This window comes from Belonocnema kinseyi, chromosome 3, assembly GCF_010883055.1.
Source record: "Belonocnema kinseyi isolate 2016_QV_RU_SX_M_011 chromosome 3, B_treatae_v1, whole genome shotgun sequence".
NCBI lineage: Eukaryota > Metazoa > Arthropoda > Insecta > Hymenoptera > Cynipidae > Belonocnema > Belonocnema kinseyi.
This window is the reverse complement of record NC_046659.1, coordinates 150,333,114-150,352,577: the sequence shown is the minus strand read 5'-3', so window position 1 is coordinate 150,352,577 and position 19,464 is coordinate 150,333,114. Positions and strand designations below refer to the sequence as shown.

Sequence of the window (19,464 nt, the reverse complement as noted above, 5' to 3'; positions counted from 1 at the left end):
TACCGGAAAACTACTGAATTGTTTAAAAATGTTTACGAGTTCTAAATCATTGTTTGAAAAAGTACCTAAAAGTTCTCTATAATTATTTTTAATTAAATTATTATCATTCGGGATTTGTAAAATTTTAAAAACAAATTAATCATACTTTTCCGGTACTTTTGTCGGGAAAAAGTTCTGGTAAAAAATTAATTAAAAATGGAACTTTTCTTTTATGTACCTGTGTTTTAGTACTTTTGTTCCTATTTGAACTTTCAAAAATTTGTAAGAAAAGTTGGTACTGATTTGTATTACACTTTTCGATGTTAAAATAAGCATTTTGTTTCAATCAAATTCATGAGTAAGAAATATCAAATTGGAAGCAATCAAACTTGAATAATTATTGCATTCAAACATTAAAAATAAATAGTTTTAGATTAAACCTTAAAAAATGAACAATTTAGAAAAAAATTAAGTTGAACAATATTTGTATGTAAATTCAAGGAAATACCACAATCCGCTTTCTTTTTTTGTACAAACTTATTACGAAATGGTAAACAAAAACTTTTTAGCTACGCAACAGTTATATAAAAATTTCAAGAAGAGTTATGTCGATATATTAAGTTATTCGGATATTTAGGCTCATCGAATTCCAAACCGAATCTCTAAATAAAAATTGGGATAAAATGTAAATCGCCAGGTGTGCATCCAGTCTAAAGGTTAAACGTTCAGAGTGGCTAGATTTCAAGTTTAGACAAATTTTCTATTCCGGGATAATAAAAAAACATGCCAGCAATCGAATATACGGTTTTAGGCTTGCATCGATATTCTGCTCTCAAATTTGCATGCATTTTTATTCATCTTTAAATTCTCTGTATAATATCTACATATTTTATTTACTTTATTTTTAGACATATGGTTGAGTTTTGTATTATTAGGTGCGTGTTTTCTCCTTAAAAAAAGTTAGCGAATCTTACTGATTATGCCAATGAAGAAATGAATATTTATTACTTAACTTTATTATATATTCCCGGTACATGAATCTATTGACTTTAACGTCTGCCCACGCATTTGTGTCTCCAGAAATTCCTTTGGCGGCTAGAAGAAGAGTTATTCATGCTATTTTATTTTTAGACATCCCCTCGGTTATCCCTTAGTACTCAGATTAACAAAACTTAATGAATTTAGTCAAGTAATCCTAAAACTCAATAAATTTAAGTGCGATTAAAATCAAATTTAAAATCCTATTTAACGTACAATAATCAAGTTAATGGGGAGAATTCTTGAAAATAAAAACAAGAATCTAGTAACCACATTTGAACAACCGCTATAAAATGTTCTTATTGCAATTGGAAAAAAAGTCGTAAAAAAGAAAAGAAATTATTTTTTTTGACAAAAATAAAAAGAGGAAAGAAACGTGAGAAGGGAACCAACCAAATCACCTTCCATTTTTATTATTATCAACGTTTCGGCACTTATAGACTACCCTTATTATGAAAAAAGTGAAAAAAAATTGAGTAGGCAAGAACAGCAACGAAACTACGATGCTCTCTTCCTGATACCCGGGAACTAAGACTTGATTCTCATGTGATGAAGTGATGATGATCAAGGAAAAAAAAATAAAAATATTTAAACAGGCAATAACAGCAACGAAACCACGATGCTGTTCTTGCCTGCTCAAATATTTAATTATTTTAGTTTTTTCCCCTTGATAATGGTACTGTATGAGTGTCGAAACGTTGGTCATTATTTTGTACAAATGTTTTTTTTATCATTGTGATTTTATGGTAAAAATAAAAAAGACCAAATTTTTGTCGAAAAAAAAAGAATTTTTTTCTTTTCTTTTTTAGGAAATTTTTTATTTTTTTTTTTCATCTTGCAACAGAAACATTTTATGTCGGTTGGCTAAATTTTGTCGTTAGATGCTTGGTTTTATTTTCAGTGGTTGTTTTCAGTTTCTTTTGAATTTTCTGGAATATTTTTGATTGAAATTTACGAATGAGGAATTTTAATTTCAAAAACTTATGTTTAAAAGTGAAAATTTAAATTGTAAATGATTCTTCAATAATTTCCTTTTTTCCTTTTTCTCATTTTTCTCGCTTAAATGTGAACTGAATTAATAGAGCCCATTAAGAAAATGCAACTGATTTTGCTTGAAAAGTCTACTATTGTATTTTTTATTCAGAATTCATGTAGTTTGGCTCAACATTTTATTTGGTTAAAAATTTATTTTTTGATTGAAAATTTAGCTATTTGTTTAGAAATTAATATTTTTATTGGAAATTGTACTACTTTCTTAATTTCTTTACAAGATTTATCTCTTTGCTTGAAAATGTACCTTTCTGGTTGAAAATTTGTTTTTTTTTTGGTTAAAAATTATTTTTTTTATCTGACTACTTAAGTATTACATTTTTAGTTGGAAACTTATACTTTATAATTTACAGCATTAAATATTTGATAGAAAATTCGTCTTTTGAGTTAGAATATTAATCTTGTTTGTTAAAAATTCATCTTTTTTGTTGAAAATTCAACTATTTTGTAAAAAATTCGTTTTTTTTTCATTTAATTCCACTGATTGAAAATACTTTGTTAATTTTTTTTTAAGATTTACCTTTTTGCTTAAATATTTGTGTTAAAAAAATTTTTTTTTATCTGAACATGCAAATGCTCAATTTTTGGCTGGATACTTTACAATTTGAAAATTTAAGTATTTGGTAAAAAATTCTGGTATTTTTATTAAAATTCGTCTTTTGGGTTATAAAATTAAGCTTGCTTGTTGAAAATTCTTCTTTTTCTTAGAACATTCAAATCTTTTGTTAAAAATTCGTTTTTCTTCCTTTAATTCAACGGTTTGAAAATTCGTGTTTTGGTAGATACCTCGCCTTTCGTAGTTGAAAATTTAACGTTGAAAAATTAACTATTTTGTTAAAAATTCATTTCTTTCTGTTTTACTTCAACTGGTTGAAAATTCATCTTTTGTTTGAAAACTCATGTTTCTTGATTGAAGGATTAACTATTTTATAAGAAACTAATATTTTTTGTTCAAAAATTCAACTACTCGCTTAAATTTTTTTAAAGATTTACTTCTTTGCTTGAAAATTAAATTTTGTTGTTGAAAATCAGTGGTTTTTTTTGGGTCAAAGGTTAGTTTTTTGTATCTGACCATTTAAGTATTTTAGTTTTCGTTGTAAATGTATACTTTATTACTTGAAAGTTTAAATAATTGGTAGAAAATTCTTGTACTTTGACGAAAATTTGTCTTTTGGGCTAGTCAAAAAAAAAAGATTTTCTTTTTGTTAATTTTAACTGGTTCAAAATTTGTATTTTTAAAAGGATTTTGTTTAAATTTTAATCTTTCCTTTCTTCAAAAAAATTCGTCTTGTAGCTGAAGAATTCAATAGTATTTGGTTGAATATAATTGTTTTTGTTAAAAGATTCAATCATTTGGTGGAAATTGAATCTTTTTAGATTGAAAGTTCTACTTATTTGATGAAGTAATCTCTTTTGCCTGAAAATGGAACTATTTTGTTAAAAATTAGCTTTTTTGTTGTTGTTTAATTGATGTGGTTTCAAGTTCGCATTTTAGTAGAAAATTCGTCTTTTTGGCTGATTAATTCATCTACGTTCTTGTTATCGTTCTCGGTTGAAAATATTTTTGTTGCTGTTAAAAATTGAATTATTTTCGTTGTCCAAAATTTTGTCTTTTTGGTAAAAAATTAACATTTTGAGTTCAAAATTCACCTCTTTGTTAGTAAAGCTTGGTATTTTAGAAGTTTAAAACCTTACATACTGAATGCAATATGGCATTCACATTAATTTTATTTAAAGGCTTCAATTCACCTATAATTCTCCAATTTTTGTTAAAAATCATTCTATTTTTGTGGGCGATCTCTTAATAATAATTAAGAATTTTCTACGCCATCAATTTATCAAATCAACATTTTTAATGCTTCTAAACGTTATTGATATAAGCGGACATTTCAAGTGTCAATCTTTTTTAATATTGAGAAATAAATCTGTTCCTAACATTTTGCTATCACACTAGAATTTGTGAACTTATTTACGTACTTTCAAAGAGATGAGAAAAATTAAATTATGAGCAAAAGCTTGCAATATATCAATTTTCGAAGAGTACCTGTACTTTGTCCATAATCGGTAATAAAAAAATTACCGATAATGGACAATAGAATATTTGGTGGACCCAACTAAATTTGTTGGTTGTTTGAACCAAATCTTTTGGTAAATCGAGTAATTTTGGTAATTTGATTTGGTCAATCAAATGCTTTGTGAAATCCACAAAAATGTGTTTGATTTGACCAAATTTCGATTTATTTTTCCCAAAAAAGAGATGTTTTGATTCAGAAATTTTTGTTAAAAATGTAGTTAGTGTTGTCCTGTACATCTTTGTCAGCCAGGGCGTGCCTCTCTGATATTTGCGGCTCTTGTATTCGCTTTCTTAAAATACACATTCATGAGACGCAAGATAATTATGAAAAGGAAGCCTCGGGAAATAAGAAACTCGTGTAACCACTTCAACCGCATTACAACTTGCAGATGCTCAGTGCTCGATGCTCAATGCTCATATGCATGCGTCTGATGTTCCTGCTTGAGGCTTGCTGGATTCTTTTTTCGACAGTTTTGTGGCTGACATATTGCCATATTGCCGTATTGCCGTATTGTCATTCATACCCAGGACGATTTCAGGTGCCATAATATATCTCATGCATGTACATGACAAATTTTAATGCAACTTTATGTCACGCTATTTCATTCAAAGGGCTCGTTCCTAGATACATAAACTTCTGCATAAATAAAATAAATACGCCAGTGGGGAAAAAAACAGTATTCCAAGTACTGAACGTTACAAGAATAATTTTTAAATATTCAACATTAAATTAGAATATACGTTACTGTATGTTACACTACTGTCATATATTTTCGATACGACTAGCGCGAGTACAACTAAAAATTATTACTGACTTTGACTGATTATTCGTTTAAAAATGAGCGAGAAACTTTTTTTTTAACATTGGAAAGCTTATGACATTCCGCGTCAAATGACCTCTGATCGAGATAGTTTTGGCCTTTCGAAGGCTATATATCACGTGAGAAGTTTAAAAAAATGCAAGAATTTCTCGAATTTCGCACCTCGACTTTGACCTAGGAAAGTTGTACAAAAAAACTGAAATTCATACCACACCTTCTTCGAAGTCTTATCTTTAATTTAAGCCTATAAAACTTTTAAAATCTTGACGGGTTCCCGAGATATGACTGAAAATGTCCAAGCGTGTCTGCGTCGAGTTTTGGTTTCTTAAGCAGCCAGGCTAGGGAATCCGTGAATATTTTTCAAGTTTTATTGACTTAAATTAAAGATAAGGTTTCAAAGATTGCGTCGTCTGAATTTCATTTTTTTCCTTCAGTTTTCTAAATCACAGCAATAGTTAAAGTTCAGGAACAAAATCTGAGAAATGCTCGAAGTTCACCGCTATCGGCCAACTTGGCTGCCGGAGGGTCCGAAACTTGACGCAGACACGCTTGGACATTTTCAGTCATATCTCGGGAATCCGTCATGATTCTTTAAGTTTTATTGGCTTAATTAAAGATAAGACTTCGGAGAATATGTAGTATGAATTTCACATTTTTCATCCAACTTTCCTAGGTAATTTCATAAGATAAAGTCGATTAAAAAAATTCGAGAAATTTTTGCATTTTCCTTTAACTCCTCATGTGATTATTTTCTAAGCTAAACTTCTATTTTTCTAATCTAATATTTGAAAATGGTTAAAAATGAACTGTAGTATTTATTAAAACTGTTATTCTTTATTCTATAAATGATCAAAATTCCAATCAATAGCGTGGTCTTTCGCCCTTTTTCCGTTTTTCGATCATTGAAAATTCAAATTGAAAGTTAATTTTTTTGGTTAAGAGTCTACTTTTAAATTTCAGTTAAGAATTCATGTCTTTTTTTGTTCAAACTGATATTTGAATCGAAATTTGATTATTTGGTTAAAAATGCAACCAATTTTTAAAAACTAATCCTTTTTAGTTGAACAATTTTCTTCAATATAAATTTGTTGCTGTTGAAAATTAAACTATTTTGTTAAACATTTGTCCTTTCGGTTTGAAAATTCATCTCTTTTTGTAAAACTTTTATCTTTTTCAGTTGAAAATGCAAATATTTGGTTAAAAATCACCTGTTTTCGTGTAAATTTAACTTTTTCAATTCAAAATTTAACTATTTGGTTGAAAATGCATGTAGCTTGCTAAAAATTCATATTTATTGGTAAAAACTCATATTTCTCGGTTGAAAAGTTAACTATTTGTTAAAAAATTTATGTGTTGTGTTAAAAATTCATCTTTTTTGGTAGAAAATCATTTTTTCATAGAAATGCAACTACTATTTGGTTGAAATTTAATCTACTTTAGTAGAAGATCCAAGTATTCTGTTGAAAATTTGTTGTTTTTTTATGGGTTAAATTTAACTGGTTTTAATTTAAATATAACATATTTGGCTGAACATTGAACTATTCTGATAAAAATATATATTTTTTATGCAAACAATTTTTTTTTAAGTAAATATGTATTAAATTGATTGAAAATTCAACTGTTTTATAAAAAATTGGTTCTCCATTAAAAATTTGTCTCATTTGGTAGGAAATTAATCTCCATGGATAGAAATTCAACTAATTTGTTAAAAATGCGTTTTTTAAGCAGAAAACTCATGTTTGCGGTTGAAAATGTAATTTTGTCTTTTAAAATTCAACATTTTGGATTAAATTTATTGTCTTTCTTGAATGAAAAATCTTTCTGGGTTGAAAATTTAACTTTTTTAAAAAATTCGCCTTTTTCATTAGAAAATTGATCTCTTTTTGTACTAATTTAATCTTTTTTGGTTGAATTCAACGGGTTTTTGTTCAAAATGAAACTCTTTTCTTAAATGAACTATCATTTATTACATACAACTTTTATTTAAATGCATCTTGTAGGGTTGAAAATTTAGCTCTTAGATTGAAAGTGGAACCGCTTTCTTAAAAATTAATTTTTTTTCTTAAAAAAATTATAATTTTAGTGGAAATTTGTATTTTGTATTCTTTGATTGAAAGGAAAATATTCATGGACTCTCAGTTTATAAAAAGTTTCTTTAAGTTTAATAATATGAGAATTTTACAGTGGGAAGCTCTTGAATTTTAAAGATTTAAAAATACAAATTCTTAAATTTTAATAATTTTGAAAATAAAAAGTCAAGACTTTTCAAATCTAAATTATCCAAATTTCCAAATTTGTATCATAAGAATTTCGGAAATTTAAATAAAAAATTTTTAAATTAAAAGGTTCGAAATATGTATAATTTACACTTTTTTTAAATACTTTAATTTTAAAGATTCACAAGTGAAAAATGTTCAATTTTGATGATTTGCAATTTAAGATTTTCCAATTTTGAAGATTTACAGTTGAAGAATCATTAATTTGGAATTTGAATAATAGAAAGTTATGTAATCTTGAATGTCTTTTTTATTACTTAATTTTGAAAATTTCAAATTAAAATTTATTCAATTTTATAGATTACTCTTTGGAACTGTTTCAGTTGCTAACAGTAAAAATGACAGCGTTGATTATAAAGAAAATAAATGAATAAATAAATCATGATCCACATAATGAATAATAAACATAATAGATAAATCTCTCGTAAACAATCAAATCTATACTTATGTAAAAAGTTGAAGTTTTTTATTACTAACATAACATAGAATTTCCAATTGTTGTGATATACAAAAATTATTTAGTATTTTCACACTTTATCACATTATAAATCCAGAATAAATTATAAGAGAAAGTTCGATGCTTGGTCACGTGTCATGAAAATCTAAATTTGCTGCTCCCACGTTAGAGGAGGAAAGCAGAATAAATTAATGAGAAACATCATTTTAAGGTAAAATTAATGTGATTCATCGCACTGTCTAATGTAATAAAAATTTCTTTTTCCTCATTCCTCGAGCAGAAAACATTTGTCCACTTTTTTCATTCAATGAAATTTGAATATTTTATTTTGTCATAAAACTATAAACTTGAAAGCTTTTGTGAATGAATCGAAGAATAAATTTGATGGCACATACTGAATGAAGAAATTCCGGCTTTGAATTTTGTATTTCACTCACCTACTGAATATTCTTAATTTGTATGCCTGAATTGTCATTCATAATTATTTTTCTTTTTGTCATACTCCCTTTTCAAACTCAGAAAACGATTTTATTTAATGAAAGACATTTTTGTTGGTTCAACCATAGACTATGGTTGTTTTATAGAAAAAAATTTGGTTGACCCATCTACAATTTTTGGTTGTTTTAATCAATTATTTTGTTAGATGAAGTATTTAGTTTTGATCCAACAAAAAATTTGGGGTTGGCCAATAAAATATTTTGTTGAATCAATCCAAAATTTGGTTGCTTCAACCAAATTGCCATCCATATCCAAGAAAAGTGTTTTTTGGTTTGACGGTTTAAGTAAAGTCATTATTCAAATTGATCTCTTTTGGTTGTAAATTAATTTCAATAGTCCTAAAATTAACCATTTTGTTGAAAATTCATTTTTTGATTAAAAATTCATTTTGTTAACTGTAAATTTAACTATTCCGTTCTTTATTGAAGCTGTGCCTTTTTTAATTGAAAATTTGTCTTTTTTGTTAGGAATTATATCTTCTTGATTGAAAATTGTTCTGTTTGTAAATTCAAGCATTTTGTTAAAAATGCATCCTTTTTGGTAGAAAGTTTATCTTCTGGGTTGGCAATTGATCTTTTTTTATTAAAATTAAAATTAAAATTTTTTTAACTAAAATTTTAACTATTCAAATTTTTGTTGAAAATTCATCTCTTTTGGTTGGAAGTACATTTCTTTGTTTCAGAATAGAACTATTTTAATGGAACTTTGTTTTTATCTTTTTTAGTTCAAAATTCATATTTTATTATAGAAATTTAATCTTCGAGATTGAAAATCTTTTTCTTTTTATATTTAAGTATTTTATATAAAATTATATAAATAAATATAAACATTTAAATTATTATTCATTATTATATATAAAATTCATTTCATTGCTTGAAAATCATACTATTTTTTTTTAAATTAGTTTTTTCTAGTAAAATTAAATCATCTTGGTGAAAAATTCATCCATTTGGTTCTTTAAAGTAAACTATTTTGTCTGAAAATCGTTTTGTTTGGTTAAAAATTCATGTTCTTTGTTAAAAATTCATTTTTTTAACTGGAAATTTAATGCATTCATTTTTTCTTGAAATTTTATATTTTTAGTTGATTTTGGTTGATAAGTATTTTTTTTCTTTTTGGTTAAAGATTCATTATTTTAATTAAAACTTTATTTCTTTGATTGAAAATTAATTTTTTTATCCGTAAATTCAATTTTTGCTTAAAATTGGATGTTTTTCGTTAAAAATTCATATTTTCTTTTTGAAATCTCAACTGTTTTGTAGAAATTAAGAATATTTTTTGGTTGAAATAATATCTATTACACTTTTAATCCAGATTCTATTTTGGTTGGTTCTACATTAATTTCTTCGGTTGAAAAAAATGCTTTAAACTACAAATCTAATTATTACATTTATGGTGAAAAATGTATCTTTTTGAGTTCAAAACTTAACTATTTGATAGAAAATTCATGTATTTTGTTCAAAATTCCTCTTTTTTAGTAGAAAATTAATCCCTTTGGTTGAAAATTGATCTCTTTAAACTAAATTTGGGAATTTCACGATTAATATTTTGTAAGAACCCCAATAAATAAATAGAACAGTATTAGGGGACGAATAATAAAACAGAAAAACCATTGGCTAGATATTCTTTAGAAATGTGAAAAAAATTTCCCTCTTACTAATTAATTATTTTTCATAAAGCTCAATACATCCCTAAAAATCAAAACAATAACAAAAATACAAATAATAATGACTTAATGCTGCAAATGATCTGCACCTTTCAAATCGTGACTGGAAATTTTGCAAAAAAAAATTTGTTTTTGTTTTCTTTCCTAGAGAAAATCAATTGCATATTTTTAATTCCGACCCAGCTCGCTTTTCATGTCCGCGCCCGTGATTGCGTGGTGTAACTTGGGTGTGGTCGTTATCTGTGATCAAAAGCAGGTTAACAATCTAATCTCAAATAAATAACTGAAGGTTATTCTAAATTTGCTGTTTTACTTGTGCAAAGTATTTATAATTATAAAATAATTTTTTGAATTATGACTTCCCTATCTTTTGTCGTCTGACATTTTTTTACTTTTACACATGAATGATATCACTGATGTGGATTGCATGACCTATTGGATCTTTGATGCGTCAACACCTTGAAAAATTTGAACTTATAAATAAATATAGACAGAACCTAATAATTACGAGATCTTCCAGACTAATAGATAATAGGCTAATTAGTTAATAACTAAATTAAGATGTAATTATTGGGTTCTGCCTATATTTATTGATAAATTAATAAGACTTGTTTATTTCCATTTAAATGTTGATTACTGCAATAAAATGACAGGTGTCTACTCACCTGGAACTGTGTCAGGGAATTCTCGTTAGCAATTTATTAGACACTGGGGTGTCCAAAAAATGGGTGATTTTGAATTTTTAAAACAGTGACTTCTAAATTTTTCCTTTTTGATGAAAAAATACTGTTAAATATGTATTTTTTATTTAAAAAAATTGTTTCGAGATTCCTTTAAGCCATTTCAAATCTGAAAATGAATTTGCTTGGTTTACAAAATTTGAAAAATACGAATTAAAAGTTAAACAATCCTGTCACCCTTAAAAGTATTTATTATTTATTGAGGAATAGGCTCTACATTTTTTGAAACAAAAAATTTCTTCCTGGAATAATATCCACAGGATTTCTTCTATAATTTAAAGGTACTATTTTCCATTGATTTTTTTTTGTTTTGTAAAATTGAAGACTTATTCCTCAATGAATAACAAATACTTTCTAGGGGTGAAAAAATTTGTTAGCCTGCAAGTTGTATTTACAAAAAATTTAGTAGTAAAATTTTAGTTGAAATTGTTTATTTAGAATTTTATATGCGTTTTAGTGTTTCTACTTCAACTTTCGTTAAAAGTTACAATTTTCATTCAATAATATGATCAAGAGCTTATTTTAACCAATTTTGGCATAATAAGAATATCCAAATGTTTTTGATTGAAAGTTGATTATTTTGCTTTGGAAATTCGACCATTTGGTTGAAAATAGATCCTTCTTGGTTTAAAATTCAATTGTTTTTTTAAAAGACATTTTTTTTGGTCAAAAATTCAGATTATCTTTTTAGATAGAAAATTAATCTTTTTTTTCTTAAACATTCATCTGTTTTTGAAAAAAGTCATCTTTATGGGTTAAAAATGAAAATTTTTGTTCAAAATTTAACTTTTTGGGTTGAAAATGTATCTGATTAAAAATTTTATTATTTGATTGGACATTTAATTATTTTGTTGGAAGTTCGTCTTGGGGTGGAAAATTAATCTTTTTGGTTGGGAATTTACTTTTATTGGTTAAAATCTTTTTTTATGTATAAATAACAATCGAGTAATCAATTTAAAATGACTTAAAATTTAAAAAGGTTCATCTTGTAATTTAAAAAGTGTTCATGACAACATTTAATTTGTTCGTTTTTAGAATTTAAAAATTCGTAAATTTCAATTAAAAATGTTTAAACTTCAAAATAATTACACTTCAATTTTTTAATTTAAAGTTCAGTTAATATTAGTTAAAATGAGGAAAATTTAGGTTTTTTGCAACTGTCGTTTTGGATTCCAAAGACATCTTTTTTGGAAGAAAAGGCATCTTTCGAATTTTTAGCTTGAAAACCTAACTCTTTTATTTAAAATTGATCTTTTTAGTAAAAAATCCTTTTGGTTGAAAATTGGTCGATTTAACATTAAAATAATTTAGGGAAGAAACATCAACTATTATATTTCCAATTGAGAATTCATATTTTTGGTTACAAATTTAACTACATGGTTGAAATTTGATATACTTTGTTAAAAATTCATTTTGTTGGTTGAAGATTCAAATCATTCTTTAAAAAATGAAACTAATTTTTTGGAATTTTTTTGGTAAAAAACTTATTTTTTTTCACTGAAATTTGAACTATTCGAATTATTGAAAATTCGTCTTTTGTTGGAAATTAGAACTAATTTGTTGATATTTAAAAATGTCTATTTTGAACATTAATTTTTTAAACTGAAAACCCAAATACATATTTCTGGTTGAAAGTTATTATAATTAATTAAAAATGTTTTTTTTATTGAAGATTTATCTCTTTCGTTACAAAACTTAATTGCCAAAAATTAATTTTTTGTTGTTCAAAATTCATCCCTTCTGGTTAAAATTTTTACTATTTGGTTTAAACTTTAATTATTTCTCTAAAAATGTATCTGTTTTTGCCGAAAATTCGTTGTTTTGAATAGAAAATTCGTCTGTTTGTCTTGGAAATTCAACTCGAATTCACTAATTTCACTAATTTTTTTCAAATTTATTTCTTTTTGTATAAAATGAAATTTTTTAAATTAGAATGAAACTATTTTAAAAAATTTAATATACATTAGTTTTATTTACAATAATTTATTCTTCTGTTATTATCCTATTTTCTAGTCAATTAAAATGAATGAAATAATCAAGTGTGATGGATATTTTAAAAAGTAGCACAAAGAAACAGGATGATGGTATAATAAGAATAATTGTAAACAAGTGAGAAAAAATTATAATTTTGCTCTTGCACCATAACAACTAGAAATATTCTTATTCCCTTTTCCCATTGACAGTATGTAATCACATGTAATCTACAATTACGCAGTTTCCCTTCATATCCCATGTTTTCCATAATGCGACCATTAGCACTGTGACCTCGATCATTGTAGATAAAAAAAGGAGAAAAATCGTCTGATAATTGCGACATATCTTGTGGAATCACTTTCCTTGTTTATCGACAAAAAATAATCGAATATGTATTTTTTACTCGTATAATGAGCTAGACTCAGAATGAAAGTTTAAAAAACACGTTTCGGTCAAATGTGCCCATTACTTGGTCAGATTTGAATTTTTTCCTCATCCTCTTCTCAGGCCCAGAACTCACCAGATTATTTACGGTATTCCAGACTTTTTTTTAGCGAGGACACTACTAAAAAAATGAAATATATTTGTTCACTTTTTAGCCAATTGACTAAAATAATATGACGGACATATCGACAAATCACAACTAATGTGAAAAACGAATTTTCAACTAAATTTATGAATCTTCAACCAAAAACTTAACTCCTGAGAAATTAGTTCATCTTTCAACTAAGTAGTAGAATTTGCAATAAATAAATAGATGCATTTTCAACAAAAATGTAATAGTTGATATTTCAACGAAAAAGATGATGATTTAAAATTTAAAAAAAAAAAACAGTTTAGTTGTACGGGTTTCACAAACAAAAACAAAATTGCATTCAATTACAGATGAATTCTGTATAAAATGCATAGATTTTTAACCAAATAATTGAATTTTCAACAAATTACGTAAATTTTCGACTAAATAGTTTGAGCAATGGATTTAATTCTAGTCGAAATTTTATTGTATTAATTTTTAGTTTATATATTTAACTAAAAATGGATTAATGTTCAATAATAAAAAATAAACATAAAAATTTTCGACAAAGCATTTTAATTTTGTACCGAAATGTTGAATTTTCAAGTTAAAAAGACGAATTTTCTGCAAAATACCTAAATTTTCAACCAAATGATTAAATTTTTTACGTAAATGCGCAATTTTCGAGCTGAAAATACGAATTTTCTACAAAAAAGTTGAACCTTTATTAAACAAGCTGATTTAAAACCGAAATAAAATAATTTTTAACCAGATAATTTCATTTTTAACAAAACACAGTTGAGATTTCTACAGAATAAGGCAAATTTACAAACCTGAAAGACGAATTTTCCACAAAATTGTTAAATTTTTGACCAAGAAGTATGAATTTTTTAAACAAAATTGGGTTCTCTTAACTTCGTCTCGCATTTAAGTGGCGAAACAAGACAAAAAGGAGAACTAGGAAACGATTGCGAAGCCTGCGATAAATAAATGGGAATTTTGATAATTAATAGATAAAAAATAACACTTTAAATAAAGATTAGATTTTATTTTTAATAATTTAAAAATATTAGTCAAGAAAAATGGAAGTTTTGCCTAAAACATAAATTTTATTTTGCATTTCACAAACTTTTATTTCAGACTATACACTTTCAAATTCAAACTCCATGTAAGTTTAATACTTAAAACATTTTATGGCACTATTTTTCCTCTGTTTTTTTTTAAATTTGTGACACTATTTACACTATTTTTTATCTGAATTAAATCCGAGGCCTGTCTTCTCATCTTAGAATATTTGTTTGTATTCAATTTATTGTATTATTATTTCTAATTTATTTATAGTGACATTTTGAATTTCTATTATTTGTAGATAATAAGATTGTTCGAGATGATAAAGACAGAAATACATTAGCAAGAGAAAAATAAATTAAAAGTTGCAATCATCGGTGCGAGTGTAAGTTTAAGTAGTACAAGTCAGGCTTCGTCAGGCACGATTCGTCAGTAGTAAAACTTGCATCCCACCTTATTCGCTTTAAAACCCAGGAATCCATAATAACTTTTTTTAGTGTTTAGAATATTAATCTGCTTTATTACGTTTAGATGATAAGGTTTATTATTATAATATTCAGCCTTTGCACTCACGCCACTATTGATACTTTTTGACAGTTTATTTTAAGATGCAATTATTTTGTGACTATTTTGAAACAAAAAACTGATGATTCTATTTTCTAAAATTTATCGCAAATATATTTCAAATATGTTTCAAATCCTTAAAGGTATTATAAATTTTTTTTAGAAAATTTCAAAGATTCCAAAAAAAATGTCAAATATACCAGATTTCAACGAACTTTAAGGGAAATTTCTTGGAATTTCCAAGCTTTCAAGAATTGTCACGTGATTTTAGAAGATATTAATGTTTTCAAAATTTTGGAAAAAATGTTAAGAGATATTAATAATTTATTAATTTGAAGATAATTTACAGGCTATTCAAGACATAAAAAACTTTGAAAATATTTTAAGTGATTTCTAAAAATTTCACGAGATTAAACATTTTTTTTTTTAATATTTCAAATAATTTCAGAGAATTTCATATATTTTAAAAAATTTCAAAGATTTTCTCTCAATTCCTCGAGATTCAAACAGATTTTAAAGAATTTTAACTGATTCATAGAATTCGAAAGAGTATGTTAAAAAATCCAAGGGATTTTATAGAATTTGAAAGATTTTAAAGATATCAACAATTTTCAAAACATTTCAAAGGATTTCTACAAATTTCATAATATTTTAAACTTTTGAAGAAGTTTCATCTTATTTTAGATGGTTTTAAAGTTTGCAACATATTCTAAACGATTTTAAGAGATATAACATATTTTAAAATAATTTAGGAGAATTAAAAAAATATACAAAATTTTTTAAACATTTGAAGAGATTTCTACGAGATTTTAAAGATTTAAAGGGTTCTTAATTCATCTTTGGCATTCTTAAGAATTTTATAAAGTTTCAAATTTTTAAAGGTAATATTAAGATACAACAAAATTTCAGAGAATTCCAAAGGTTTAAAAAAAATTCAACTGATTCCGAATGTTTTTATAGAATTTCAAAGATTTTGAAAAATATGAGGGATTTCAAGAAGTTTAATCCGATTTTAGAGGATTCCAAAGTTTTCAAATTTTTTGAACATATTTCACAAATTTCATTTGATTTAAAAGTTTTTTTTAAATATGAGAGACATTTTATACTCTAAATATTTAAAAAAATGCAATGGATTTGAAACATATTAGGTATTTAACAAGCTTTCAAGAAATTTCGAGAGGCTTATACAATTTTTACGGATTTTAAAACGCTATCAGGGATTACGAGCAATTTTGAAGAATTTCAAAGATATTAATAGGATTATAGGCAATTTCTATAGATTGAAAAATTTCGAAGGAATTTTACAATATTTGAATAATTTATGGGATTTCAGAAAATTTTAAAGGATTTTAAAAAGGTATCCAGAATATCAATTATATTTAATTATTTTATGGTATTATAACGGTTTTTTAAAGAGAATTTCAGTGTAAATTAAATTTTAAGAGTCTTCTAGAAATTTCTAAAGATTTCAAAGATTTCAGAGATTTCAATGGATTTTACCTTATTTAAGGGATTCATAGGATTTCAAAAGAATTATAAGATTTCTAAGGAATTCAACGGATGTCCAGGGATTTTAAAGATTTTAAGAGCATTAAAAATATTGACAAGTTTTCTAGGAATTTTTAGAGGATTTTAACAAATTTCACGGATTCTTAAAGGATTTCAGCTGAGTTTAAAGCTTATAGAGGTTTTCAAAAAGATTAGAAAATATATTCTGATGAGAAAGTCGATCTGACTTAGTCATTCAGTCCGGATATAAGTTTATGAGGACGAATCTATTTTGTATTCGATATGCATTTACTTTTCAGATTCATTTTGTACAGTGAATTTCAAGGTATTTTCGTCGATTTAGTTCCTGTTATGCAATTATTATTATTCTTTCTTTGATCTTAAGGTCATTTATCAGCGATACGAAAAAAATTTATAGCTCAATCAACGACATATATCCTTAATCGATCCACGAATATTATTCTTCATGAATCACATTTTTAAAAATTGTTAAAAAAAGATATTTTATAACTGAAATCGAAATATTGGAAGTCTTAATATAGCGCTAATTAAGGTGAAACTTTTTGTTAATACAGAAAGAAATATTTGAGCTGCTTACTAGGATGATTTTTCGTATTAAGAATTAATCTTTATTTATGATACAATCTTTAAAATGGATGCTTAAAATTCATTGTGATATTTATTTGGCATTACGATTATTCAATTGATTTAATTTTTCAGTATTTTTTTGTTTGAACAATATATTTTTTTTTCTTGTGGATAACACACATAAACAAATCGAATTGAGCTCTCATAGCAGATAAACACAAAGCAAATAAGGAGGAAAAATAAAATGTATTTATATATCTGGATTGAAAAAAGCCCATTTTAATTGTTAGTTTTTAAATGTCGTTGTAAAACACAATTTCTTATAAACCAGAAACTGAGTCTTTACTAGAATTTGCCTGCAATGCCGTAAAACCAGAAAGAATCCTTTTCAGGACCTGATTTTGGTATTAAAACGAAACGCGAAAAAAACCATCTCAGATAGTAATAAATCAATTCAACCTAATTAAGTCTTGAAAGGAGAAAATTGGTCGATTCCGCGCAACCGTTTCTCTTACTTTAAAACTGATAGCATAAGGTCTATCTCTAAATTTGAATCAGTAGACATTAACTTTTTTTATGATTGAATTTTAATATCCCGCAAAAGTCGACCACCCATACCAATTATTCAACAGAAAAACTTTTTTTTTGTTACAACATTACCTTGTCTTGTCTTTGAATAATAAATTTAAAAAAAGTATTTCCTGAGTGATTGAGAATGAAAACAAATTTTTTTAGGTACCGTCGTTGATAGTCGAGAGTAATGAAAAATGAAAAATAGAAGAAAATATTTTTTTCCCCCAAGATTGGCTTTAGAAATATCTTCATAATTTTTTATAGTATTATGGAGACCTATGGAGAGTTATTTCAATTTTTCTGAGACATCCAAATTTGATGTTTTTTTTGCAATATCATTTGATAAAATTGAAATTTTGCTTTTAACTTGCGCTCATGAGAAGCAGAATTTTATTACCTTTTGTTCCTAAGCTTTTGTTCCTAAGTCTAGACTGGACAAATTAATTTGTTGCCCTAAATACCAAGGTGTTACTTTTTGATTAAAAAATGAAATCTTTGGATGTTTAGTGTGCAATTTCTAATGCATCTTGGCTAATGAACATCTGAATATATATTTGTTTCAGAAGGAAACATGTTCACGCAATCGCAGAATGGGAGTGGCAAGAGCGATGAGTTCCATACAAACGCAACAACCGGGATCTTTGCCCGATTATCAAGTTGATCCTTACCGGCTTCTCGATGACGACCTCAAGTACTTGTACAACGACATACGCGATGTGAGCCTTTTACTATTTTCCTCTCACAATTCATCAGAATTTTCCACCATCAATATTACTATTACTTATTTTAAGAGCTGACGAGATAAATTGTTTAGCATTTCTTATTGAAGGTCATTAGCATCATCAGTCGAGCACGAGTAGTTTTTCTATTTGCGGGTAAAAATAATGTTCAAAACAAAATAATATTTTAGGAATACATGATCATTCTATACTGTTAAAAATTTCTGTTGGAAATTTCCACTACTTGTATGGGAAGTTTATTTCCAAAAACGTAAGGTAGTTTCCAAATTCTGGCATTGGTACAGTACCTCACATGTAATGGAATTTTATAATATATGTCCAGTAGCCAGTAAGTCGACACCTGTGGAAGCAAAAAATTAAAAAAAAATGTAAATCATTTCTCAGAAGACATATTCCTAGCAAACAAAAATTTATCGATTTCAAATCGTAGATTTCAAATTATTTATGTCTTACGGTCCAATCGTAAATCGAAAAAATAAATATGAGTCAAAAAAACATGTTCTTCGAAACTCAGATATTCAGATCAGTTTTTTCTATTAAATAAATATCTGAGTTTCGAAGAACATGTTTTTTTGACTCATATATATTTTTTCGATTTACGATTGGACCGTAAGACATAAATAATTTGAAATCTACGATTTGAAATCAATAAATATTAACGGTCGGAGAAAGGATTGATTTGTTTCATCAAATCATTTTACAAACAAAAATTTGTTGATGGAGCCAAAGCTTTTGTTAATGTATAGTATATAACTTGTGTCCTCTTAGAATTCAAGGAATTCATGAAATTTAGGTGATTCGTAAATTTTATAGAATTTATGGAATGAAAGGAATTCACGGAGTTCATATAAAGCCAGGAATTCACGGATGACATGGAATTAACAGGATTCATGGAATTTACGGAATGCCCGGAATGCAAGGGATTCACGAGATTCAATGAACTCATGGAATTTAACGAATTTACGGATTTCATGGAATTTACGGAATTTAAAGTATTTACGAAATTCACAGAATTCATGGAATTCACGAAATTCAATGAATTCATGGAATTGACTAAATTCTCAGAAATGCTGGAATTCACGGCAATCATGGAATACCCGAAATTCATGGAAATCACGGAATTTATGGATTTCACGGAATTCATGGAATATACGGAATTCATGGAAATCACGGAATTGGTGGATTTCGCGGAATTCATGGAATTCTAAAACATAAGATGATCAATTACATTGCCATATTTTGGTTTTGAATTTGATGCAGTTCTAAAACATAAGACGATAAATCGCATTTTCACTTGTTTATGAATTTCGTACAGTTATAAAATATAAGTTGAAC

At 26.3% G+C, this 19,464-nt stretch overlaps 1 protein-coding gene across 1 annotated transcript in view; it reads left to right on the top strand.

Annotated features, from left to right (window-relative positions):
- The window catches only part of LOC117170387 (decaprenyl-diphosphate synthase subunit 1), a 135,806-nt gene that overhangs the window by 58,039 nt on the left and 58,303 nt on the right, over positions 1-19,464 (top strand). The window contains exon 2 of the mRNA XM_033357152.1: positions 17,953-18,105. Coding sequence (XP_033213043.1) covers positions 17,953-18,105 — 153 coding nt within the window. The remainder of the gene's footprint in view (positions 1-17,952; positions 18,106-19,464) is intronic.